The sequence below is a fragment of the Mustela nigripes genome, chromosome 11 (genome assembly GCF_022355385.1).
Source record: "Mustela nigripes isolate SB6536 chromosome 11, MUSNIG.SB6536, whole genome shotgun sequence".
NCBI classification, from domain to species: domain Eukaryota; kingdom Metazoa; phylum Chordata; class Mammalia; order Carnivora; family Mustelidae; genus Mustela; species Mustela nigripes.
In genome coordinates this window covers 9,799,376-9,823,627 of record NC_081567.1, presented here as the reverse complement: position 1 = coordinate 9,823,627, position 24,252 = coordinate 9,799,376, and the positions used below count along the sequence as shown (strand labels likewise).

Sequence of the window (24,252 nt, the reverse complement as noted above, 5' to 3'; positions counted from 1 at the left end):
CGGGCCGGGGCGGGGCCTGGAGCTGCGGCACGGGGGCGGGGCGGGGCGCGGGCGAGCGGCCGAACTGCCCTGCGCGGCCCCGCCCCGCGCCCCCGGCGGCGCCCCGCCCCGCCCTTTCATTCATCTCCGCCCGAGCGCCAAGTCCCCGCTGGGCGCCGCGAGGCGGGGCCTCGTAAGCGCAAAACTGCGGCCTCGGAGGGGAAGCGTGCTCGGGTGCGGGTGCGGCAGCCTAGGAGGATGCGGAGGCCCGGACGGGGGGGCCTCAGTTTCCCCGCGGGGGGCCCCTGTGACCTAAGTCAGCTGATGACCAGGAGCCCAGACCGGCGCTGGAGGAGGCGGTGTGGACCCTGAGGAAGGACCGTGGTGGCCGCCTTGAGGAGGGGCGCCTCTCACGTCCTCTCCCTCTCTGACCCCTGCGGTGAGGTCAGGCCCCGGCGGGGGGAAGGCCATGGCCCACGTCTCAGGCCCTCACCGGCTAGGCAGGGAGCTGAAGGAGGACGCTCTGGGGAGGAGTGGACCCCTGGGGGGCAGTGACAGATGTGCTCAGGGGTCTGCTCTCCCCAGTGTTGCAGACTTGGAGCTCCAGCCCTGCCCAGGGTGCAGGAGGAGGCACAGCTTTGAAATGGCCAGAGGAATTGCGCTGTCCCCAAAGCACGGGTCCCCGGGCTAGCACTGAAGAGATGAACCATTCTGCCTGGAAGTGAAGAATCCTAGAATGCTGGACCTGGGGAGGGGTGACCCTTTCTCCCTTTAGACTCCTCCCCCACTTCTTTCCCTTGCAGAGAAGTGGTGAGCAGAGAGGCTGAGCACCGTGCCCAGGGGCGCCCAGTGAACAAGAATTATCTAGAGCTGCCCCCACTTGGGTTCTACATAATCACAAGTGTGTAGGCTCCTCTAGCCAGGGCCAGCAGCCAGTGCTGGCTAGGCAGGGGCCCTCAGCCCTGGATGCAAAAAACAGTTACCTGGGGGAGGGAAGAGAATATTAGAATTTTAATTTCTGATAAGAAAGAAGCTGGGCTTTAAAAATACTTAATATTTATATTGGTGTCGGTGCCCTTGCTCTGTCTTGGTCAGATGGCTTCCCGAGCGGGCCATTGTGCGGGCTGGAGGGGGGCACAGAGTGGACCTGGAGGGACCCTGCGCCTGTGCCGACTTAGCTGGGCGATTTTGTCAAGTTTTAACAAAACTAACCTTCACAGAACGGACCTGTGGCTGCCAAAGATTCCTGAAAAGAAATCCGAAATGGAAGACAATGCTGGTCCTGTAAGACCAACGAAAAAGACGGAGCATCTGTCCCTGGTAGGAACTGCTTGTCAGCCCCCGCTCCCAGCAGAACCAGGGACTGGATCCTCAGATCGGACATGTTCAGTCGCTTGTATAAGGTATTACGTCTTTTTTTTTTAGGACAAAAAAATGAGTTTTGTATTTTTAAATAATACTATCGTTCAAGTACTGTTTTTCATCTTTGGAGGACTCTTTGTGAACTCCGCTTTTGCGCGGTGATGGGATGACCGTGTTTTATTCGTGTGGTTGAGTACGTCTGTGACTTACAAGTGAGAAAGAGTACGTGTGTGGGGTGGGGAGCAAATTGAGAGCCCCGGCTTGGGTCCATTAAGTTTTAGGAGTCTGTTTGCCATATAATGACGTTTGCTCAAAAATATCTTACTGGGGCGCCTGGGTGGCTCAGTGGGTTAAGCCGCTGCCTTCGGCTCAGGTCATGATCTCAGTGTCCTGGGATCGAGTCCCGCATCGGGCTCTCTGCTCAGCAGGGAGCCTGCTTCCCTTCCTCTCTCTCTGCCTGCCTTTCTGCCTACTTGTGATCTCTCTCTGTCAAATAAATAAATAAAATCTTAAAAAAAAAAAAAATCTTACTGATGGGAAGGGCACCTGGGTGGCTCAGTGGGTTAAAGCCTCTGCCTTTGGCTCAGGTCATGATCTCAGGGTCCTGGGATCGAGCCCCGCATCAGGCCCTCTGCTCAGCAGTGAGCCTGCTCCCCGCCACCACCCCCCCTGCCTCTGCCTACTTGTGATCTCTGTCTCTGTCAAATACATAAATAAAAATCTTTTAAAAACTAAAAAAAAAATATTTTACTGATGGGGTTCACGATAAAAATTTTCGTGATGGGTCAAGAGCCCTGGGGGAAAAGGCTCATTTACTCCAGGTCACTGAATTGGATTTGTCCAAACTTGCTAAGTTGGTGTCTGGCGAGAAACACAAGCTTGTGACAAGCAAGAAGCTCCGTGGGGGATAAGGACGCTGTCACAGGATGAGCCCAAGACTGTCACCCAGGCAGGGGCCTACGCCTGAGCTGTCCTAGCCTTGGGACAAAAAGAGTTGGCACCACAGGATCCCTGTGGTCAGACGCAGTCTGCCCCCTTCTCGCCCACTCTGGGTGACCTCACCCAGACACGTCGCTTGGTGACTCGCCTGCCCCGTCTTTGAACTGCGAGACCTGAGCACCCAAATGTCTCCTCGGCGCCTCCACTTGGATGGCACATGGGCACCTCACGCTTAATGTGTCCAGGCCAGAGCTCTTCATGGGTGCCCGGGGCTGCCGTTCGCAGCGGTTCCTCATTTCTGTCGATGACATACCATCCTCTCGTGGTTCAGGCCCAAACTTGCCGGTGGCCTTGACTTCTCTCATTCTCTGCCTCTGCCCCTTGTGTCTGTTCCGTGGGCACATTCTGCTGCCTTTCTGCACAGCATATATCCAGAATTCCACCACTTCTCCCTCCTCCCTGGTCTAGCCGGGTGCACCGGGCAGTAATCCCGGGTCACGTCCTCCTAATGACCTTCGGAGCTTCTGAACACATGGGTCAAAGCGTGACATTTTCTTGCTTTTAAACCCAAAGCCCTACTTCGATCTTTACAGGACTTAGCCCCTGGCTAGTTCTTTGCTTTTATTTCTTCTCTCTTTGCTCACTTTTGTTAACCATCGTGGGCCTCCTCTGCTGTTCCAACGTCCCAAGCCTGTGCTCATCACTGGCTCTTTGACTGGAGGTCGGGTGTCCTCACCCATCCCAATGACTTAACATTCTCCGTCACTCCCTATCTCCTTCCCCGGCTTTTATTTCTTTCTAATTAAAAAAAAATTTTTTTAAGTTTATTTATTTATTTTTAAAAGATTTTATTTATTTGAGAGAGAGAGAGAGACAGAGAGAGCAGGAGTGAAAGGGAGAGGGAGAAGCAGACTCCCTGCTGAGCAGGGAGCCCTCTGTGGGCCTTGATCCCAGGACCCTGAGATCACGACCCGAGCCGAAGGCAAATGCTTAACTGAGTGAGCCACCCAGGCGTCCCCCAAAGTCTATTTATCTATTTTTTTAGTAATCTCTACTCCCAGCGTTGAACGTGAACTCACAACTCTTCCCACTAAGCCAACCAGGTGCCCCTATCCTGGCTTTTAATCCTGGTGGAGCTGATTTCCCTGACATTGGAGGGAATCTTTTTTTTTTTTTTATAAAGATTTTATTTATTTATTTGACAGAGAGAGATCACAAGTAGGCAGAGAGGCAGGCAGAGAGAGAGAGAAGGAAGCAGGCTCCCTGCTGAGCAGAGAGCCCGATGCGGGACTCGATCCCAGGACCCTGAGATCATGACCTGAGCCGAAGGCAGCGGCTTAACCCACTGAGCCACCCAGGCGCCCCTGGAGGGAATCTTTTATCGACTGTTTTCTGGGGGCTGCTCTAGAAAATTACCACAAACTCGGTTTAAGTGAGTGTGTGTGTGGGGTGGGGGGGCAAATCAAGAAACTACAGAAATTAATTCGCTCCCTGTTCTGGAGACCAGAAGTCTGAAATCAGTTTGAGCCCAAGTCAAAGGAAAGCGCCTTCTGGAAACTCTAGAGGAGAATCAGTGCCTTTCCTCTTCAAGCTTCTTCTTCTTTTTTTTTCTTTTTCTTATTTCAAAGATTTTATTTATTAATTTGACACAGAGGGAGAGATGATCACAAGTAGACAGAGAGGTAGGCAGAAAGAGAGAGGGGGAAGCAGGTTCCCCACTGAGCAGAGAGCCCGATGCGGGACTTGATCTCAGGACCCCGAGACCACGACCTGAGCCGAAGGCAGAGGCCCAATCCTCTGAGCCACCCAGGTACCCCTAAGCTTCTCCTTTTTAAAACTGCACTTAAAAGCACATAATATAAATTTACCATCTTAATCATTTTTTCTATTAAGTAGGCTCCACGCCTAGCACAGAGCTCCAGCACGGGACCCGAATTCATGACCCTGAGATCACGACCTGAGCCAAGATCAAGAACCCGACACCCAACCAAGAGAGCCACCCAGGAACCCCCAACCTTAAACCCCCTTTTTTTGTTTTTGAGACAGATCAAGAGAGTGCTAGCTCGCACGTGCACGTGACCAGGGGAGAGGGGAAGAGAGAGAGAGAAACTTAAACAGGCTCCACGCCCAGTGTGGAGGCTGATGTGGGGCTCGATCCCAGGACCCCAAGATGGTGACCTGAGCTGAAATCAAGAGTCAGGTGCTTCACTGACTGGGTCCCCTCTCCCCGGGGTGCCCCTGTTTGTTAAGCTTCGAATTTTGTTCTGTTCCTGATCTTGTTGAGTTGCATATCCGTGTCCTCTCATGGTTCCCCGGGCTTCTCGGAGACAATTACTTTGCATTCTCTGCCAGGGCGCTCATGGCTCTACATTTCTTCGGAGCTGGTCACTGGAGTTTCATTAGTTCCCTTTGGCACTGTTGTGTTTACCTGATTCTTGGTGATGTGTGGAGCCTTGCGTGGGTGTGCGGGCCCTGAAGGATGCACCTTCAGACTCAATTTTTTTTTTTTAAGATTTTATTTAGGGGCGCTTGGGTGGCTCAGTGTGTTAGAGCCTCTGCCTTCGGCTCAGGTCATGATCTCAGGGTCCCGGGATGGAGCCCCGCATCGGGCTCTCTGCTCAGCGGGGAGCCTGCTTCCCCCCTCCTCTCTCTCTGCCTGCCTCTCTGCCTACTTGTGATTTCTGTCTGTCAAATAAATAAATAAAATCTTTAAAAAAAATTTATTTACAGGCTTTGCAGACTCATTTTAATAGCTCAAGACCTTCCCCTGCCCGTTACCTGGATTTATGGGCCTGTCTTGGGGATTGTGTTATAGTGGGGCTGGAGCTGGGCTCATCTGTTGGGCCCACAGAGGGGTCCAAGGTTGGCTGGCCAGGCACCAAGTGGTGGGCGGGGCTTCTGCTGGGTCCCTGAATGTGCTTCCGTTGTGATGCTGGCTGGTCCTTGGGTGGGCAGGCCTGCTTCCAGGCCATGGTACAGTGGGGCTGGAGCCAAGTCGGGGCCGTTTTAGGGACTGTAGTCAGGTCTGAGGCCAGCAGGGCTGTTTACTGGGGGCCGGATAGGACCTGCTGCTCCTGGATCTCGTAGTGGTGGCCGGTGGCGGGGGCGGCGGGAGCCAGAATCATGGTCTGCCTTCAGCTTGGGTCATGATCCCAGGGTCCCGGGATCGAGCCCCTCATCAGGTTCCCTGCTCAGCAGGGAGTCTGCTTCTCCCTCTGCCTCTGCCACTCCCCCTGCTTGTGCTCTCATTGTCTCTCGCAAAAATAAGTAAATAAAATCTTTAAAAAAAAAAAGAAATTTACCAGAGAAGCCATCTGGTCCGGGCTTTTCTTTGTTGGGAGATTTTTTTTTTTTTTTTGGTTGGGAGAATTTTGGTTATTGATTCAATCTCCTTGTTAGTCATCTTTTCAGATTTTCTGTTTCTTCACGATTCAGTCTCGCTCTGTTGCGTGTTTCTAGGAGTGTATCCATTTCTTCTGGGTTGTCCCAATTTGTTGGCATACAGTCTGTCCCGATGGTTACGAGGATACTTGCCGGTGGCATTTAGGGCCAACCGGGAAAATCTCCCGCATCCCACGAGCCTTCGCTGAATCACACCTGCGAAGACTGCTTTCCCACGTAAGGTAACTGTCAGGGCTGACATACAGCTCTGCAAACTTCGCATGTTGAAGTCCTCCCCCCCAGTACCTCGGATCGTGACTGCGTTTGGAGAGAGAGCCTTTAACGAGACAATTAGGTTAAAATGAGGTCATCGGAATGGGCTCTGGTCCAGCCTGACTTAAAAGAACCGAGGAGATTAGGAACAGATACGGATCGGAGGCCACCGTGGGGAGACACAGGGGGAACAGGCCGAGGAGGGGGGTCTCCGAAGAAACCAAGCCTGTCCATACCTTGATCTTGGAGTTCTGGTCTCCAGAACTGTGAGAAAATGGATTTCCGTTGTTGAAGACCCTCGGTCTGGGGTGCTTGGCTGTGGCCCCCTGAGCAGATGAACACAGTAATATTCACAGGGTAGGGGAGCCGGTGTCTTTGAGGCTCTCATCAGCCCAACACAGTCACGGGCTGTCTTTCTACCAGAGCGTATAACCGAGGAAAGCCGAGGCGTGTAAGGATTTTTGTTCTTCAGACAGTGTTTAAGCCTCAGGGGAATTTATAGTCTGGGATGGAGCGCGGATGGATGAGGGACAAAGAGGGGAGACTGTCCCGTGTCACGTGGTGGTGGGCGCTCTGGAGAGAAAGCAGGCGGGGACAGGTGAGGGAGGAGGGGACAGTTTGTCATCTGAGACAGGGAGGCTGAGAAGGTGACATTGGAGTCACTGGAGGCAGCCGGGGAGCCAAGCACGTTGCTAGGCAGAGGGAAGGGCGCTCCAGGCAGGGGGAGACGGCAGATGCTGACCCGTAGGGGGGAGGCCTCCTCCCTGCCAGGCAAAGCGAGAGGGCCTGGCCTGGCAGAGGGCTGGGGAGCGGGCGGCGTGCTCAGAACAGCTGGTGCGACTCAGGTGGGGGCTCCGAGGCTGCGGGAAGGCCTCTGGCTCTGGCCCTGATGCCTTGACTTGAGTTGACTTGGGTTTGGAAGGGTTTGTTTTGGCTGCTACGTGGAGAGATGGCTAAGGAGGAGCCCCCGGGAGAAATGGCTTTTTCCGCTCCGCTGTGCTTTGGGATTTGCTCCCAGAGCATCAGCCCGCCTGCTTCTCTTTCCATCCCAGCCCCTCCTGGCACCGCGTGGGTCTTTGCAGGCAAAGGCACAGATACCCACACTCCCAACCAACAGCTCCCTCTGCAGCCTGCTGCGTTAGGGGGGGTCCCACGGGGGCCATCGGGTTGGCTCTCCAGAGGTCGGTCGGATGCAGGCGTGACGCCACATGGGCCCTGGAAGTGGAATTGGTGGTTGGGGGAGGGGAGTCTAGAATCTGGCCCCCAGGGCGCCCTCTGAAGGGGGAGTCGTGGGGGTGCCTGGGTGGCTCAGTGGGTTAAAGCCGCTGCCTTCGGCTCAGGTCCTGATCCCTGGGTCCTGGGATCGAGCCCCGCATCGGGCTCTCTGCTCAGCTGGGAGCCTGCTTTCCTGCTTCTCTCTCTCTGCCTCTCTGCCTACTTGTGATTTCTCTCTCTGTCAAATGAATAAATAAAATCTTTAAAAAATAAAAATAAAGGGGAGTCGTGGGCTCCAGGTGAGCCTGGGCTCAGGCCCCGTGGATTTCTGGCCCCGAGGGGAGGGGAAGGGGCTTGGGAATGAGGGCCTCCGAGGCTCCCAAAAGAACCGAAGCAGGGCCGGGTAGGTGAACAGCGCTTCCTTCCCGGGGATGTCTCACAGGGAGGTCTTCTGGTTCGCTTCAGTGGGGCCATTTCTCCCCTCTGCACGTGGCTGTGCACCAAGGCCAAGGGTTTGGTCTGGTCCACCCCTTCAGCTCTGCGGTCAGCATCTGGAGACCACCTGCCAGGCTCTGTGCTCAAGGTCTAGGGCCCAAGGGCTAGGTCTGGGGAAGGCGTGGCTGGCTGGGAGACCCACTTGGATGGGTTTGGCCCTGCCAAGGGGCTTTCCTTGGTAAAGGGCAAGCAGAACTTGGGGGAGGGGTTGGTACACCCAGGGGCCGGAATCGGAGGGCAGGTGATTTTGATAAATAGCTCCCCCCCCCCCCCGCCCCTGCAAATACACCTTGATGAACAGAAGTTCCCATTCCCACCCCGGGGCAGATGAGAGAGGACAAAGTAGACCACAACAGTTTCCTTCTGAAGGTTTTCATTTATTAGTCTTTTCTCAAGCAGTTAATTCTCTTTTCGTATTTCAAAGAAAAAAAATATGTATTTCATCCAGAGTTATACCAAAGTGATTAAAATTAATCTTCTACTGGGGAATATAGCTCCCCAGATCAGAAGAAAAAAAAATTTTTTTTTTTTCAATTAACCACGAAAATAAAACCAGGAGAACATCAACAATCAAAAATCATCCCCAAGTATCCAGGACAAAAAATAAAATATTTATTGATCTATCACAGCGAGACACAAAGAGACGGGCTCCCAAAACAAGGGTCCGAGGGAGGGACGGGGGATACAGTACTGCATGGGGGGGACCCAGGTCGGGGAGGAGATTCCTGCCGCCCCAACTGGCATGCTCCTCGAACCCTGGGTACTCAGGCCCCATCGTAGGGGTGTGTGGAGGGGGGTGGAGGAGGGGCACAGGCCGTCTGGACTGGTTAAACAGGCTGATGGTGGGGGCCCCCCAGCCAGGTAGCGGTGCTGGGCGGTCAGCTGGGGACCAGGACGGATGGACGGATGGACAGATGGCTGGATGAATTCCACAAGAGCAAGAGGGTTGTTCCCAATGTTGGGGGGGGTGTCTTTTCATCCGCAGGTGTCCCAGACTTGGGGAGTAAGTCAGGGACTGGGGGCTGAGAGGTGGTATGACCGAATCCAGCTTGAGCCTTTAGGTGCTTGGGTACCAACTGGACCACAGCCGGGGTGGGGGATGGGGGTTCCTGATGGGCAGGGGGGAGGTGGGACTGCCCAGGGAGTGTCTGCACCATCTTCAGAGGAGCCCCAGGGAGGGGGTTCCCAAGGGGCTGCCCTTCCCTCCTCCCTCCCCCCAGGAAGATGAGAGCACCAGCGCGTAGCACCAAGTTCCCCTGGAGATGGAGAGTGTATGGAGGGGGAGCTCCTGGGTAGGAAGGGGTGGGGGCAGGGGGCTAAGCCCACCCACCCCTGGCCTCTGAAGTCGGGGGAGGGGGGGCTCCTGGGTCCCGCTTGGCCACCACTCTTGTTTCCTCGCTTTGTGGATTTCCAAGGCCACCCAGCCTGGCCTGTCCCCCTCCTGGGGTGGGGACTGGGGAGGGGCGACGGGGGGGGCAGGGGGAAGGGGTCATAAGGGGTTTACATTCTCCACCAAGCAGTAGCACCAACGTTGATGAGGTCGTGAGTCAGGGGTCCTGGGACGCTCACTTTCTCTTCCGGCCACAGGATTTCCCCAGGCAGGCCCCAGCTGGGCGAGAAGAGGCACCCATGACGGTCTGACCCCTCCCAGGGTCTGCTCAAGCCCCTGCCCAACTCAGACCAGCTCCAGACTCTTCTTGGACCCACATCAACGCGGTGGGGAACAAAGGCCCCGAAGCCATGAGAAGCCTGGCCACAACCTCCTGCCCAGCTCTGAGCCATCGCGCTGCCCTAATTCCTAATCAGGCAGGGGGGTGGGAGCAGGGCCCACGGGATGGTGGTAATCAAGGCTCAGGGAGGGGAAGGGGCCTGGCTCGGACAAGGTCTCTATATTCTGAGTGCCCTGCGTTTGGGAAGCCTTCAGCAAGCACCCTGATTGGCAGGCCTTGTTCTAAGCCGTCAGGGCACCGCTGTAGGACCTGGAGTCCTTCGGCGCCTGATGGAACCAATGCAGCTGCTTACCGCCACCTGGTGGCAGTGAGCCGCCGAGTGGGGCCGGGACAGGCTTCTCCCAGTGAAGGGGTTCCGGGGGGGAGAGGGGGCTGGAAACCGGTGGGATTGGGCCACAGGCAACAAGCCATGCCCCGACGGAGAGGTGCGTATCCCGGAGAGGGTCAGGCTGCCCTTGCCTCTGCCTCTCCTGAGCAGACCAGGAGGGAGCTGGGCCTCTTTGGGTCTCCTTTGAGCACTGTTGGGAGGTTCCTTGGGGGGTGGTGACCATTACCTGCCCCCCACCAATTCCCAGAGGCACGTCTGCATCTTGGAGCCAGGGTGGGGCTCTGTCTGGGCCTGGGGTGGCTTCTGCCCACACTGCCTGGCTGGGGGCACCTTGGGTCCCCATCCACCCCTGAAATTCCCTGACTGTAGGGGTCCGTGGTCCCCTGAACCCTCTCTCTCTTCTGTTCCTCCCTTCTCTTTCTCTTGGCTCCTCCTGGTGGGGGTGGGGTGAGCTGCCCGGGCGGAGAAACTGCCAGGGCTGGCGCAGGGCGAGCCAGGAGGGTCCCAGGCCCACTAGTAGCTCTGGGTGTCTGTGTCAGAGGTAGACACAGGAATGGGAATGAGGCCTCTGGCTGCTCCCCGACCTCCCCACTCCCTCCCCGCTAGGCCTAGTCCAAATGTCGCTCCTCTCTCCCAGGCTGATGGACGCCCCCCCAGCCCTCTGTCTCTGTCTGACCCCCTCCCTGCACTGCCCTCTCCCAGGGGCTGGGTCTCTACTCACCTTGGTATCCCAGGGCTCCCAGGGCCCCTCCATAGGGCTTGGGAGGTTTGCCTGTGGAGGTAAGGGTAGGGGTTGGGAAGGGGGCCGGGCTTTGCTGCGTCTCCCCGAACCCCCACCATGTACCGGGCCTCCAGCCGTCACAGAAGGTTCTGAACACCTTCCTGCCCGCAGCCTGGCCTTCGGTCTCACCCAGCTGGAACAATGCTGTGCTCCTTGTGGAGGGTATCCTGCCCGTGGAGGTCTGAGCAGCTAGGAGGGCTCCCCCCCGCCCCCCAGCCAGACCCTGGACCATACAAACTGCCCCACCTAATATGCCTGAGGCTTTGGCCTCCCTGGTCACCTTACGTATTTCCTTTCCTTTTCTGTGGGTCCCTCAGGCTCTCCAGTTACACCAGAGACCTGGCCGGCCCAGGTCTCTGTCTCCTGGTGTCCCATCACATGCTGGGCTGGGAGCCCCAGGAATGGGCTCCTTGTCCCCAGCCCTATATCCCATGGCTGCATTTCCTTGACATCAGAGAGCCAGCCCCGGGGGGCCGTGGCCACGGTCACAGCTGCCACAGTAGCCCCTAACCCCTCCCATCCCCCCATGAAAATAGCTCAGTGCCCTGACTCACCACCAATGCCCAGGCCCCCAGCTGCGCCACCTGCGGGACAAGGAGAGGGGCTGTGAGTGAGTCTGCTCTGGGGAGCCCGCCCAGCCTCCCCAGGGGGCCCCCCTCCCCACCCTGGGGGCAGCCGAGTTCTGGGCCTGGGTGTCAGGAGCCCTGGGCTCGGCCTCACTCCTTGCATGACCCTGGGCGAGCCCCTGGCACTGTCTGAGTCTCAGGCTGCCGCATCTGGAGCGTGGAGCTTTGGAAAAGCTGATGCTCCCTGGCTTTGCAGGGGAGCGGGAGGGGAAGGAGGGGAGACCCAGCTTGTGTAAGGGAGGTCATGGGCCAACACCCGCCCCCCCCGCCCCCCGGGGCCTGACTCTGATCTCAGATGAAGCAGGGGTTGGGGAGGACGGGGCTGCAGCCCGGAGGGGGGGGGCCAGGGAGCCCGGGTGTACCTGGGAAAATAGGGGACAGTCCGAAGCCGGGTCTTGCTGCAACTCCTGTGGGAGGAGCTCGGGGTTGGCGTGGGGCAGGCCCTGCTTCCCTCCCCTGGCCTCCTGCCCAGGACCACCTCCTCCCTGCCACGTGCGCCTGGCTGGCAGATCAGCTTTCCTTACAAGCCTTGTGTCTGCCTGGCATCCTGGTGGGGGGGGGGCGCCCATATCCCCAGCTCATCAGCCAGGTGTCTGTCGCCCACGGTGTGCCCGCTGGCCTGAGGTCTGCTGCGCCTTTCCTGGGGCACAATGGTCCCTTTCCTGGACTGTCCCTTCCGCCCTCTCGCTCGTGTCCTTGTGCTGGCTATGGTTCCAGGAGCCCACCCCCCCTGCTAGCCAGACGGGCCTCCTCCAGACCCGGGCAGAGCAGAGGTTCTTGAAGAGAGGTGGCCCCTACCTCCAACTTGGAATGGCCTGGTGGCTCCCAGGACACCTCCAAGGCCAGCGGCACCTGAGAAGAGGGTGGACGGGGGCTCGGACGAGGCACAGCTGAAGGGGCCCTGAGCATCCCCCTCTGGTTCTGGGGACAGGGATGTCCTGCACAGGCCTTCAGGGCTCCTGTGAGCAGGACTGAGTGGGACCTGGGGCACGGACGGGCAGAAGCAGCTGCCTGGGCAGAGGGAGGCCGCGGAGGAAACTCACCATATTTGGCTGCTTTAGCAGCTGCGGCTGGGGACACACCTGGGGAGACACGGGGCAGAGGGCTCAGGAACTGCTCCCCGCTCCCAGAGCCACGTCCCCTCCTGGCCTGCTCACCCACTCGTCACCTGCCACCGTCCCTCATCTACCCGTCACCCCCCCCCCACACCCAGTGCGCACTTTAGTGAGTTCTTCCCCCGTGTCCAGTCTGGAGCACGGGGATGAGATTTGGGCCAATTTAGGCAGGGGGGACACCATGACAACCCACCAAAGAGTGACACGTCAACACGAGCCCCCCCCGCCCCAGGTGGTGGCAGAGACTTCGAGGAAACACATTTCCCTGCTGGATTTGCTGTTCTCCTCCGGAAAATGGGCACAGCCACCATCATCCCAATGAACTCCCGCTTAAAGCAGGTGGGTGGGCTGAGGCAGGAGACAGACAGGAGGGGGCGCGCGGCTGCACCAGGTGGCCCCAGCGGCCGCTTGCGGAAAGTCCTTCAAAGGCTGGGGCTGGTGTGGCAGGTAGGAAGAAATCTCAGTCTCTCTCTCTCTCTCTCTCTCTCACACACACACACACACACACGTGCCCCCTGCACCCTCTGATTCCACAGCAGTTCCTCACCTCCAAAGCCCCCAACCCCTGGGATGGCTCCTCCGGCTCCGAGCCCCCCGGCTCCCAGGGCTCCGGCTCCCCCGAGGCCTGTGGAGAGAGCTGTGTGTTAAACTAGGGGTGGGAATGGCAGGTCTGCCTGTCAGACGGTTGGGGGCTCCTCCCGGGACCCAGGTAGAACCTGAGCTTCCAGGGCCTAGTGGGGCCAGGGTGTGGCCTGAGTTCTGGGGAGATGATACCCCTGAGGGCACCAGGCACGGTCAGAAGCCCCCCTCCCCAACGAAGCCCAAGGGGCTGGGTGGCCGCACCCCAACCAGTGCTCACCATACTGGGCGGCTTTGGCGGCAGCTTTGGCAGCAGCGGCTGAGGCCGCAGGTCCGACTCCTGGGGACACAGAAGGAGCTCAGGGTTGGGGGGGGAAGGGGACTCTCCACTGGTCTGTCTTCCTCCCTGCCCAGCCTGTCCTGGGCTTTCGACTCACCTGCCACACCGCCTGGGACACCTGCTCCTCCGAGAGCCCCGGCCCCTCCAGCTCCTGCGGAGAGAAAGTGGGAAGTTGGTACCCCAATTTCTTTAGGATGGGGGCTCCCTGGCCCAGGGACGCTAGGCAAGCAGACAGGTGGCCAAAGCCATGTGACCCAGTGGGAAGGGGCATAGGACAGACACTTGGGTCTGAGTCCCAGCTCTGTCCTGCCCAACTGGGCAAGGCCCGCCCCCCCGCCCCCAAACCTTGGCCTGCCCATTTCTTCTCCTTCCCAGCCAGTTAGTGCTGGGACCCACTGGCGGCCACGAGCTGCTGAGGGGTGAAGCTAGTCTCAGGTTCTGACAGCCCTGTGTCCGAATTCTGCTTTCTCCTCTCCTAGCTGTCACCTCTCTGAGCCACAGAGCTGGAGGTCCTTGCTCTGCTCCTGCTGTGGGAATCTAGGGGAGCCAAGGGAGTCCCCCCACACCCAGTGCACACACTCTGAGTTCTGAACCACCTCCTAGGGCTGAGCTGCCAGGTGTGGTCACAGCTAACACCTGATGCAACGTTCACCGGTCTCTGTGCTTTGCACAGAGTCGCCTGCTTCTCATTCGCTACAGCAGGGAAGGGAGGGACCCTTAGCATCCCCATTTTGCAGATGAGAAAATTGAGGCACACCAGAGGTTAAGCAATGTCCTCGCGTTTCCACCGGCAACATGTGGCTTGGGAGCCGGTGCTCTCAACTGCTTTGTTTCCCTGGCAACGTGTGTTAGACTCAGACAAGCCAGCTGCTGGCCGGGAACAGAAGAGGGGCCTGTGGGTCACCAGGCCCGTGGGGGGTGGGGGCTGAGGAAGCCGGGATTTTCCGAGGTGGAAACTGGCCCCAAGCGGGCTTGCCAGGGCTGGTTGGCGGTTCCCTGGCAGGGGTCCTGGGCCGGCTTCTCGGAGGCCAGGAATGCTGGGGCCACAGACAGCGTGGGTCTGGCTGTCCAGGCGGGGCTTGCCACGTCCTCCGGGCTCGCTGCTGAAGGTCCCAGCTGCCGGAGGCTTGCTGCTGTGCTGACAGCAAGGCGGGCGGGAGGCCGAGGGCCTAGACGAGGTGTCCCAGCTCTGCTGGGGAGGCAGGCCTGGGCCCTGGCCCCTGGTCTTGGGTCCCATGAAACTGTCAGGGGCCAGGAGGGCCTTAGGGACCACGGTCCTCCTCAAGGAGCTGCCACCATGGGTGTTGGAAATGTGAGGGGCATTTTGAGTTGTCCCAGAGCTGGGGGCATGATAGGTATTTAGCGGGCAGGAACCAGGTCTACTAAACCATCATTAATGTGTCCTAGAAACTGCCTTTCCCTACCCTGACCCTCCTAGCCCTGTGCTGTGGGCTCTGGGCACTGGGCCGCAGCCCCACGGAGGGGAGATGGGTTGGTCAGGGCCAGGGCGGGCAGCAAGCAGACTAACCACAGGGCCCGTTGGGGAGTGCACTCACCGTATTTGGCTGCTTTAGCTGCAGCCAGGGTTCCAGGGACTGGGGGAAAAGAGACAAAAGGAAAAGGGAGCCGGTCAGCAGCCGAGATCTGGGCCTGGGCGTTCTGCCTCCTCTAGGGAGCCCTCCCTGACTTCCTCAGCCTTCCTCGCTCCTCTCAAGGCTCTGAAACAGTGGCGCCCCAGCCAGGAGCTCACCGTGCCAGGTAGAGAGCTCTGGTATCTAACAGCCTGGTCTGGGGCTGGTTGAAGGCTGAACCATGTCTCCTCCTTCTGTCCGCCCTTTCCTTCTCCTCCAGGCACAGTGCAATCTGCCTGAGGCTGGATGCGGAGCAGGCAGGAGGTGAAGACCCGGAGGTCCTAGTGGCCCCCTTACCATAGCATGCTCCTGGAGGGCAGCCAGACCGGCCCCCTCAGGCCCACTGACCCCACGGACCTCCACCCTCCTTTCTGGGGTAGTGGGTTACTTTTCTGTTTGGAACCCTTGTCACTCGTCTAACTGAGTGGGCAGAAACTCTGCAATCTAGCGGCCTGGGGCCCCCTTTGCCCAGCCTGCCACCCGTCTGTTACCCGGTCATCTCTGATGGCTCAGGAGAACCTAGTGGGGGATTCACTACAAGGCCCCGGGTGAGGCTGCTTGGGATGTGCAGGCAGGAACAGGGGTCCCCCTCCTCTGAGCTCAGGGGGCAGTTTCTGCCTAGGCTCAAAGGCTCCTCACCTGCACCAGCTCCAAACCCGGGAACACCAGCACCAACTCCGAATCCGGGAACGCCGGCTCCAACCCCAAAGCCAGGAACGCCGGCAGGAAGTCCGGCTGCAGCCCCTGGGGGACATGGGCAGTGGTGGAGGGGGCCCAGCAGGCAGTGAGCATGTGCAGGGAGCATGGCGAGTCCTGCCTGGGGAGCTGAGTCAGCCCCCCGCGGGGCGACCCAGACACAAGTAGGGGCCTCCTGCCACTGAACCTGCCCTCTATAGCGCCACCAAGAATGGTCTTCCTAAAACGCCCACTGACTGCCAGGTCCGGCCCCTCCCAGGCTGGCATTCTGGGCTACACAGTGGTTGTGGACACCCCATGTGTCACACTGGAGGACAGGGACGGAACTCGGAGGTCGCCTGGTTAGAGTGGGACCCAGGACTTGAACCCAGGTCTCCCTCGTGCTCCATCTGTGCTTCTGAGCCCTCTGGTGGCTGGTCTGGGACCCGATGAGGCTGCGTATCATGGAGGGTGGGGAGGGCGCCCCTCAGGCTCGGTACTCACGGTACTGGGCTTTGGCGGCTGCCTTAGCAGCGGCTTTGGCTGCAGCGGGGGTCCCTGCTCCTGCAGGGAGAGGGAGGGAGGGAGTTCAGGGTCAGGGACAGCACCCAGGGAGGATTCGGAGGCCCCTCAGGCCCGCTCACTCGGGCAGCTCACCTGCAACACCGCCGGGGCCAATACCAATGCCGGGACCGACGCCGGGACCGACGCCGGGACCTACGCCGGGACCCACGCCGGGACCCACACCAGGACCCACGCCGACCCCGGGGCCTAGCCCTGCAAGAGTAAGAAGAGATCGTTCATAACCAGGTCATGACCAAGGACGGAAACTGACAGAAAGAGCCACGGGCTCTTGTCCCAGCCCGGACAAGTGATGTGTGACGGCCACATTACTTTCCCTCCGGGGGCCTCAGCGGCCTCATCCCTGCAAGGAGGCACATACAGGACCAGGAGCTCTTAGCCTCTGGGGGACAAGGACCCCTTGGGGGCTTCTGAGGGTGGCGGAGGCAGTTACACAGTAAAGGGAGCTCGGCGAGGCGGGTAGACCCGTGTTCAAAGCTCAGCTTAGCTGCCATTGAGCCGAGCAAATGTGGGGCATGACTCAAGCTCCCAGACTCTCAGTTTGCACATCTGGAAAATGGGACTGGGGGTACCAACTCCATAGCATGTGTGTAAGGGTTGCCTCTGCACAGAGTAGCTTGGCCAAAAAGGGGTCATTTGCCATACATGAGTTTGGGGGTCAGCAGACCAGCAGTCAAGGTGTTCTCTGGCCTAGACAGTGCTAGACTTTGTGATCAGAACCTTGATGTCTGCAGGTTCCTAAGGCTAAGGCACAGGGATCCCCCCACCTGCCACTTTCTGGCCCAGAGGCTGGCGTATGGTGGGAATCTGTAAAGTGGAGCTGCTGTGGCTTGCTATATTCAGGAAGGTGTGGGTGCCTGGGGTTGCCAGGGTGGGTTTTGGAGGTAGCAAGAGATGGAGAGAGCTTCAGCAGGGGGCAAGAGGTCCTCCAGGAGGCTGGGAGTCCGGGGAGCCCAGCCTGAGGTCCAGAGGCAGGCAGGCCCCAGCCAGATCTGGGCTGGAGCTGGGGGCAAGGCTCCAGAATGGGGGCTGGGGGTAGAATCGGGGGGTTGGGGGGACACTTACCAAACTGGGCGGCTTTGGCGGCAGCTTTGGCAGCTGCCGCGGCTGGGGTCCCTGCTCCTAGAGAGATGAAGAGTAGGGGTCAGGGGGCAGTCCCCGACACCCCGCTCCACATCGCCTTTCCCGTCCCCTATTCTGGAAAGATCCCCTGTAGGGAAGTGTCCCCTCCCCTAGAAGACCCTCCCCACGCTGTCTCCTTCGACTGTAGACAGAGAGGGAAGCACAGCCAGCCAGCCTGGCGGCCAGAGCTGCCCTGAAGCTGGCCCCCCAGCCAACCTGGGCACTGTGACGTTCGGGCTCTGGTTGTGGCAGAGGGAAGCCCAGCGCTGATGGGGAGAAGCCCAGACCCTCTCCCTAAGCCTCTAGAAGTCTTGTGCAGCTTTCTGTGAAGCGTTTTGTTCATTAAAATAAATAAATAAATAAATAAAAAATCCTAAGACTGCTTGTATCCCAAACTGGAGGAAATGGTTCGTTTTGGTGGTGGTGGGGAACCTCAAAAGGAACATTTTTCTCCCAGGAAGAAGGCATGCCGAAGAGACATCGGGTGGGGACAAACAGGGGGTCTGTAACTTATCTCTGCGTGACTTTCTCTCTTCCCTTTGGCCTCTGACTGGTGGGGGAGAATGAACCCAGGAGAGCCAAAGGGTGGCCCAGGCAGGCCCTCCCACCTGGTCTGGGACCAGAAAGGCCACACTGGAGTAAAGGAGTTTCACCGCCGAGCTGGATGCCGGCTGGCTCCCGAGCCTCCCCAGCAAGCTAGGCTCCCTTGGACGGTCTTCGTTCCCAGCAGGGGAGTTTGCTCGCTCTCCTCCCCATTCTCTTGTCAAGTCTGCAGAAGGATGCACTTGACCTGGGCAACGCCAGGGATCCTTCCACGAGACGAGACAAACCCGTCTCGGGGTTGGCGACGCCGCTCACCTGGCACCCCTCCCGTGCCTGGGACACCTGCCACTCCGTCTCCGACCCCCGGCACCAGCCCTCCCAAGGCTCCGGCGCCTCCAGCACCTGGAGGAAAGAGGGACATCAGTGGAGGCGGTGCGGGGAACAGAAGGGCGGCGAGGACTTGCTGGTTGGGGCTGGGGGTGATGAGCAGGACCCCAGTAATTGCAGTGCCGGGTGACTGAAGAGAGCAGAAGGGTTCAGAGTGGCTTTGGAAGATGGAGCCAGGGACCCCCGACCTTGACCCGGACAGAGAGGGAAGCAAAGGCCCGAGGGCAAGGTGGCTTTGTCCTCACGCTGGCGGAGGGCTCTGAGCTTGGGGCCTGGGCCCCCTGGGGGAGCAGGGCTGGGGAGGAGCAGAGGTCACTGGCCTTGGCGTGGGGACAGACAGGGCTGGGGCACTTACCATACTTGGCTGCCTTGGCCGCGGCTGCCTGGGCAGCTGCTGCTGCTTGAGCTGCAGATGTTGGGGGGAGCAGAGAGAGAGCGAGCCCTTCAGAAACCCCCCTGGATCTCTGGGGAGGGGAGGGCTGGGCTTACAGAGCTCTTACCCAAAGGTGCTGGAGCCTCTCCCTGCGCCCCCCACCCCAGCTCCTCCCTGAGCGCTCTGAACCCCAGCCTGTGCTCCCCTGCACCCTTCCCCCCATAGCCCTACAAAAGAAAAGCCTTCTCCCAGTGTCTCCATGGGGAATTCAGGCTTACGGGTAAGCGGGGCTCCAGGAACCCCTCCGGCTCCAGCTCCTACACCGTAACCAGGAAAGCCCCCAGCACCAACCCCGAAAGTGGGAATGCCTCCAACTCCCACTCCGGCTCTGGCCCCTGCAGGGGGGAGAGAATCAGGTGGAAAGGCATCTCAGTAAGAAGGGCTGGGGAGGGGTCGGGGTGGGGCGTGGGGGGATGCCGGTCAGCTGGAAAAGAGGAGGCAGGTCTCCCCCAAGTCTGGTTCGTGAAGGACCAGAAACCATAGAACACAGGCGCCCCTGAAGGGAGTCTTTACTGACACCCCCCCCACCCCAGCGCTCTCCAACCCCTCTCTTCTCTGAGCACTTGGGGAAGGGCCCCATCGTTGGCCTTGGAGAGACTGTGGGAAGGTCCCATATCCTTAAGCAGGCTTGGGCTCCTCTGAGAGGGTCCCGATTAGGGCAGGGAGGGTCAGGGACGCTGTCTCCACTGGGAATGCTGGACTGGGACTCTCCCATTACTCAGCCCTGTGGCCTCATGGTAGGAGACACCCGGAGGAGATATTGTATGGGGGCCCACCAGTTCCAGGTCCCAGCTCAGCCAGTGACTTGCTGTGTGACCCTGACCAAGTCACTCCCCTTCTCTGGCCAGAACAGGATGGGGCAGAGCTATCAGCACAGGACTCACCGTATTTGGCTGCTTTGGCGGCTGCTTTAGCGGCTGCAGCTGGTGACACAGCCCCTGGAGAGACCAAGGGGGACACAGATGACACAAGGGCCTACCTGTCCATTCACCAACGCATATCCCCCTCGACTCATCCGTCCATCTGCCTACTTAACCATCCATTCATCTACCCATTGATTTACCCATTTGGTCTGTCCCTTTGTTTGTCTATCCTTGGACTTCGATCCACCCACTCAACCAACGTAAGTGTCTGTCCATCCACGCACCCACTCACCCATCCAATTCGCCACTCCTCTGCCTACCTATCCATTCATCTAGATATCCAATGGTTCATTTTGCATTTGCCTTCTGCACACCCATCTGCTCATTTACTCATCTACCCCTGGGCTTTTCCTTCCATCATCCACCCCTCCACCCACACATTCATCTACCCATCCGTCATTCTCACCACTTATCTAGTGCCCTACCTGCCTTTCCATCTGTCTTTCCATCTCTGCATTCATCTCTCCACGTCTCTCCTTCTAGTTGTCTTTTCATTTACACACTCCCCCATCCAGCAGCTTGTCTACTCATCTACATGGCCATTCACAGACATACTCAGTTGTCCATCTCACCATCATCCATCCATCCATCCATCCAAACATCCATCCATCCGTCCATCCATCCATCCATCCATCCAAACATCCATCCATCCATCCATCCAACCAACCATCCAACCATCCGTCCATCCAACCATCCATCCATCCACCCAACCATCCATCCATCCAACCATCATCCATCCATCCAACCTTCCGTCCATCCAACTGTCCATCCATCCACCCAACCATCCATCCATCCAACCATCCATCCATCCATCCACCCAACCATCCATCCATCCATCCATCCATCCATCCATCTCGCTATCATCCATCCATCCATCCGTCCACCCACCATTACTGAGCACCTATTCAGCTAAGAGCTGGGACTACACACTGATAGCCAAAAGATGAATTAGAAAACTCGACACTGGCAGGGACTAGTCAGGAGATCGTTATAGCCCAAGGAAGAGAAGACGAGGCATGGCTGAGGATGTGAAGAGAAGAGGATAGTTGGGTGAGGTATTAGGGGACAATCCAAAAGTCATATCAAGGGTTTCAATAGTTCTCTCTTACATGTGTGTGCCCACGCGTGCACACGCACAGCCCAGCTCACCTGGTACACCCACACCTGGGACTCCAACACCTGGGACTCCAACACCTGGGACTCCAACACCTGGAACTCCAACACCTGGAACTCCAACACCAGGGACCCCAACACCAGGGACCCCAACACCTGGGACTCCGACTCCTGGGACGCCTACTTGGCCAAAGCCTGGCCCACCGGGCACCACGCCTCCAGCAGCTCCTGTGGAAGGAGAGGGTTATTCTCCTGGTCTGGACCCTGGGAGAACCTCAGAGGGCCTCCAAGGGCACAGCTCTGGGAGCTGTGGGAGTGGCAGGTCCCAGGGAAGGATCCCACCCATCCGAGAGGTAGGGAGGTCTGCTGGAACCTGCCCGGAGCTCTGAGGGTTTGGATCTGAGCATGGGAAGACCAACATCTAGGTCTAAAGCAAAGTCCAATCTCTCCACTGGGCCCCCAGGCAGTGGGTGCAGCGGCGGTGGGGTTAGGGTAGGAGGGGAGAAGCCAGGTGCTCCATGGGACATCCCCACCCCCGAGCTGGGCCAATCCGTGGAGAACAACGGTCTTCCAGAAAGAGTGGCCAGTATGGGCAAAGGCAGGGAGGTAGGAACATTGCATGTTTGGGGAGATGGGGATAGAGGCTGCCAGAGATGGACAGAGGCCCAGCCTTGTAGGACTTGGCTGTCCAAGGCCCCTGTGGTTGGCGGCTGAGGGCACGGGGTCTGGGCTGGCCATCCCACGGGGCACTCACCGTACTTAGCTGCTTTCGCGGCGGCCTTGGCTGCAGCAGCTGGAGTCCCCACCCCTGGAGAGACAGGCGCAGAGGGTGAGACCCTTTTCCTGGGGCCCTCTCCAGAACGCCCCCAGCCCCGGCTGGACAGATGCCCACCTGCGATGCCTCCGATCCCAGGAATTGCGCCGGGCCCACCGGGAATGCCGCCGCCTCCAACACCAGGGAGAACCCCGGCTCCTCCGGCACCTGGTAGGAAGGGGGCCGTGAACATGTGGCTCCCAGGGCCCTTCCGGAGGCCGTGCAGGAAGGCGGCTTGGATGCTGGGATTTTAACCAGCACAATCTCCTCTGGGAATGCGGCCCAGGCATCTCCGGCTGGGCCTGCTTGAGGAGGCCCCCACCCCACTGTTCCTTGACTCACCCCCAAAGTGTCCATTTCAACACGCTCATTAAGGGACTCGTATGTTTTCAGACAAATCCCATTCTAATCACTGCCACATACTGAGAAACCACAAGCGGCCGCTCCCCGGGCCAGAGGGGCCCCTGTAGGAATGTTCAAGGCTTCCCCTCCCTGTGTTCCGAACACTCGGCCAAGTTTGTAATCCGCCAGGCAGCGCCTGGCTGCCTGGCTCTGGCAGCCCCTTGTCACCCCACTCTCCTGGTCCCACATTCCAGCCGTCCCCTCCAGCCTTGGGGGCCTAGAGGGAGGGCCTGCGGGGCCTGCACGGAGCGGGCCTCCAGCTCGCTGATCTCCCTTCACTTTTGCCTCCTTGGGCTGGTGGGGAGACGTCCTTTGTCCCATCAGGGTACAGGAGGGGCTCTCCTGGGACTGGAGGGGAAGGCAAGGCTCTCAAACCCAGTAATGTGATTCTGAACTGGGGGGTGAACTGGGAGGGGGGCATGGATGCTCACTCTGCCCACCACACAGGCATGGGGAAGGCCACGCCACGTCTGCCAAGGGGTCGTGGGCTTGAGGAGCGGGATAGAAGTTTTGTAATACACGTGACATTGATACTGAACAATTACATGGTTTAAATACTCATAGGTACCACCTAGAATTATCCTTCTAACCACCACAGTACCCATTCCCCTCTGCCTGGACTTCTCCTTCCTAGTTTAACCACTTGGCAAACTCCAGAATCAAATGTCATCTTCTCTGAGAAACCGTCTTGATTTCCCCCATGTAGAAATAATGTCTCCCTTTTCTCGACTCCCACCACAGTGCCTGCCTTTTCTAGCAGAGCTCTTATTTGACCCTGGTCTCTGAAATGGATGGACTGATGGATGGATGGATGGACGGATGGATGGACGGATGGATGGATGGACGGATGGATGGACGGACGGATGATGGATGGGCAGATGGATGAGGATGGATAGGGATGGTTGGAGAGAAGGATGGAAGATAGAGTGAATAGATGGACAGATGGAGGAGTGGGTAGTATTGAAAGCATTAGATAAGTGGGGGTGGCAAAGGGCTGCCTTGGTTAGTTCTCCACAGGGCAGGCTCTCAGTGATAACCGGGAAGGAGAGGCTGGGGGCTGGGGGCGGGGCTGGCAGGTGCACTCACTCACTCACTCACTCACTCACCGAACTTTGCTGCTTTAGCTGCTGCCGCTGCAGCCTGGGAGCCAACTCCTAGGGCAGGGGAAGGAGAGAGACGCTGAAAACTGTGTTCATGCACTTCCAGGGCCCACCTGCTCCAGCCCCACGAGAGCCGACCCTTTCGCAAAAGATGCTGGGTGAGGGGCTTCCTAGCAACAGAGCGGAGGGAGCTGCCCTCGCCCCAGATCGTCCTCCAGACTGGGGTCTGGATGCAAGGTGGGCTGGCCTGCATCCTAGAGAGACCCTGGCCAGCCCCCCGGGGCTCTGGAGCCTGGGAGATTGGTGCCCCTTGGGCTGAGAGTTGGCTGAGGGTGTCCTTACCTGTCCCCGTCGGGTACCCAGCCTTGCCTGCAGCACCAGCCACTCCTCCCGGCCCGTAGCCTGCGAAATAGAAGAGTCTCAGTGGGCCGCTGGGCCGATCTCACTGTGGCTGTCCACCCCCAGCCCCCCGGCCCCCCGGCCCTGCCCTTCAGGGGTCAGGCTGCCCAGAGTCTCTACCCTTTCACTCCTAGCCAGCGTGAAAACAGACACAAATGGGTGTGGGGTACTTGTTCCCAGTTTACAGATGAAGAAACTGGTTTGCCCAAGGCCTGGGACTAAATGTGAGGGCCAGGGTCGAGAACCAGGCTGTCTGAGTCCAAGTTCTATGGGATCCCCTTTCCAGCCTCCACCCCATCCCCGGCTGGGTGCTCCCGTTGCCAGGCCACTGCCGCTGGAAAGAGCTAGAAAAGCCCATCCCCTCGTGGGGTGCTCACTCACCAAAGGGCAGTTTCCCAGTGCTGTAGGGCAGTCCATAGCCACCTGAAGAGAGGGCAGGGCGGCCTCAGGGGCTGCTCTGCTCCTTGGCAAGAGACAGCCCTATTCTGGGTAGGCGGCCCTGCCTCCCAGGTACTGAGGCCTGAGAACCTTCCCGAGCCGCTCTCAGAGGCTCTCAGGAGGGCAGAGGCCCTGGGTGGAGGAGGGAGAGAGCACCCCTGCTCCAGGGGCTGAGGGCAAGCCCCTCTCCCTACAAATCCACGACCTGCCATGGCCCTAGAATCCGAGTCTCTTTCTTATCAGCCTCCCGACGGACGGGAACTGGTGGCAGGGGCAGGGGGCTGACATCAGAGGGGTCTTGCCATCAACATCTGTGGTTTCCCACTGGGGCTACGGATCTCTGCAATTGTGCATGTGGAGGAGGCCGGCTCCTACAGGATGGCCTCCCTTGCTGGCGACCGGAGGTGGGCGTCCATACTCAGGTGTCTTACCCACCCCCTTCCCCTCCGCCTCACAGAGACACGAGTGGGTGACCAAGGTGTCCCCCCACACGTTGGATTCTCAGCAGGGAAGCCCGGGGAGTGGTGCGTCCCGAGGCCTCCTTCTG

At 58.8% G+C, this 24,252-nt stretch overlaps 1 protein-coding gene and 1 long non-coding RNA gene across 5 annotated transcripts in view; one reads left to right on the top strand and one right to left on the bottom strand.

Moving 5' to 3' along the window:
- The first annotated feature begins 94 nt into the window (after nucleotides 1-94).
- On the top strand, nucleotides 95-4,958 carry LOC132027163 (uncharacterized). 3 transcript variants are annotated; one of them, XR_009407067.1, is made up of 3 exons: nucleotides 95-418; nucleotides 1,200-1,382; nucleotides 4,177-4,958. It is a non-coding gene; the product is annotated as an uncharacterized LOC132027163 (long non-coding RNA). The 3 variants fall into 3 exon arrangements; XR_009407066.1 differs by having other exon boundaries at nucleotides 4,174-4,958; XR_009407068.1 differs by lacking the exon at nucleotides 4,177-4,958 and adding an exon at nucleotides 3,909-3,966.
- Nucleotides 4,959-8,234: 3,276 nt separating this feature from the next.
- Nucleotides 8,235-24,252, bottom strand: part of ELN (elastin) — a 30,863-nt gene continuing 14,845 nt past the window's right edge. The window contains exons 14-37 of one of the 2 annotated variants that reach the window (XM_059414704.1): nucleotides 23,649-23,690; nucleotides 23,211-23,270; nucleotides 22,875-22,922; nucleotides 21,445-21,534; nucleotides 21,307-21,360; nucleotides 20,589-20,780; nucleotides 19,401-19,454; nucleotides 18,735-18,851; nucleotides 18,439-18,489; nucleotides 18,012-18,098; nucleotides 17,097-17,153; nucleotides 16,107-16,226; nucleotides 15,954-16,013; nucleotides 15,414-15,518; nucleotides 14,700-14,738; nucleotides 13,241-13,294; nucleotides 13,084-13,143; nucleotides 12,772-12,849; nucleotides 12,153-12,191; nucleotides 11,908-11,961; nucleotides 11,472-11,516; nucleotides 11,038-11,067; nucleotides 10,424-10,474; nucleotides 8,235-9,253 (exon numbers count right to left, since the gene is read on the bottom strand). In XM_059414704.1, the coding sequence (XP_059270687.1) occupies nucleotides 9,210-9,253; nucleotides 10,424-10,474; nucleotides 11,038-11,067; nucleotides 11,472-11,516; nucleotides 11,908-11,961; nucleotides 12,153-12,191; nucleotides 12,772-12,849; nucleotides 13,084-13,143; nucleotides 13,241-13,294; nucleotides 14,700-14,738; nucleotides 15,414-15,518; nucleotides 15,954-16,013; nucleotides 16,107-16,226; nucleotides 17,097-17,153; nucleotides 18,012-18,098; nucleotides 18,439-18,489; nucleotides 18,735-18,851; nucleotides 19,401-19,454; nucleotides 20,589-20,780; nucleotides 21,307-21,360; nucleotides 21,445-21,534; nucleotides 22,875-22,922; nucleotides 23,211-23,270; nucleotides 23,649-23,690 (1,631 nt within the window). In that variant the 3' untranslated portion in view covers nucleotides 8,235-9,209. The remainder of the gene's footprint in view (nucleotides 9,254-10,423; nucleotides 10,475-11,037; nucleotides 11,068-11,471; nucleotides 11,517-11,907; nucleotides 11,962-12,152; nucleotides 12,192-12,771; nucleotides 12,850-13,083; nucleotides 13,144-13,240; nucleotides 13,295-14,699; nucleotides 14,739-15,413; nucleotides 15,519-15,953; nucleotides 16,014-16,106; nucleotides 16,227-17,096; nucleotides 17,154-18,011; nucleotides 18,099-18,438; nucleotides 18,490-18,734; nucleotides 18,852-19,400; nucleotides 19,455-20,588; nucleotides 20,781-21,306; nucleotides 21,361-21,444; nucleotides 21,535-22,874; nucleotides 22,923-23,210; nucleotides 23,271-23,648; nucleotides 23,691-24,252) is intronic. The other variant, XM_059414705.1, reaches the window with a different exon arrangement.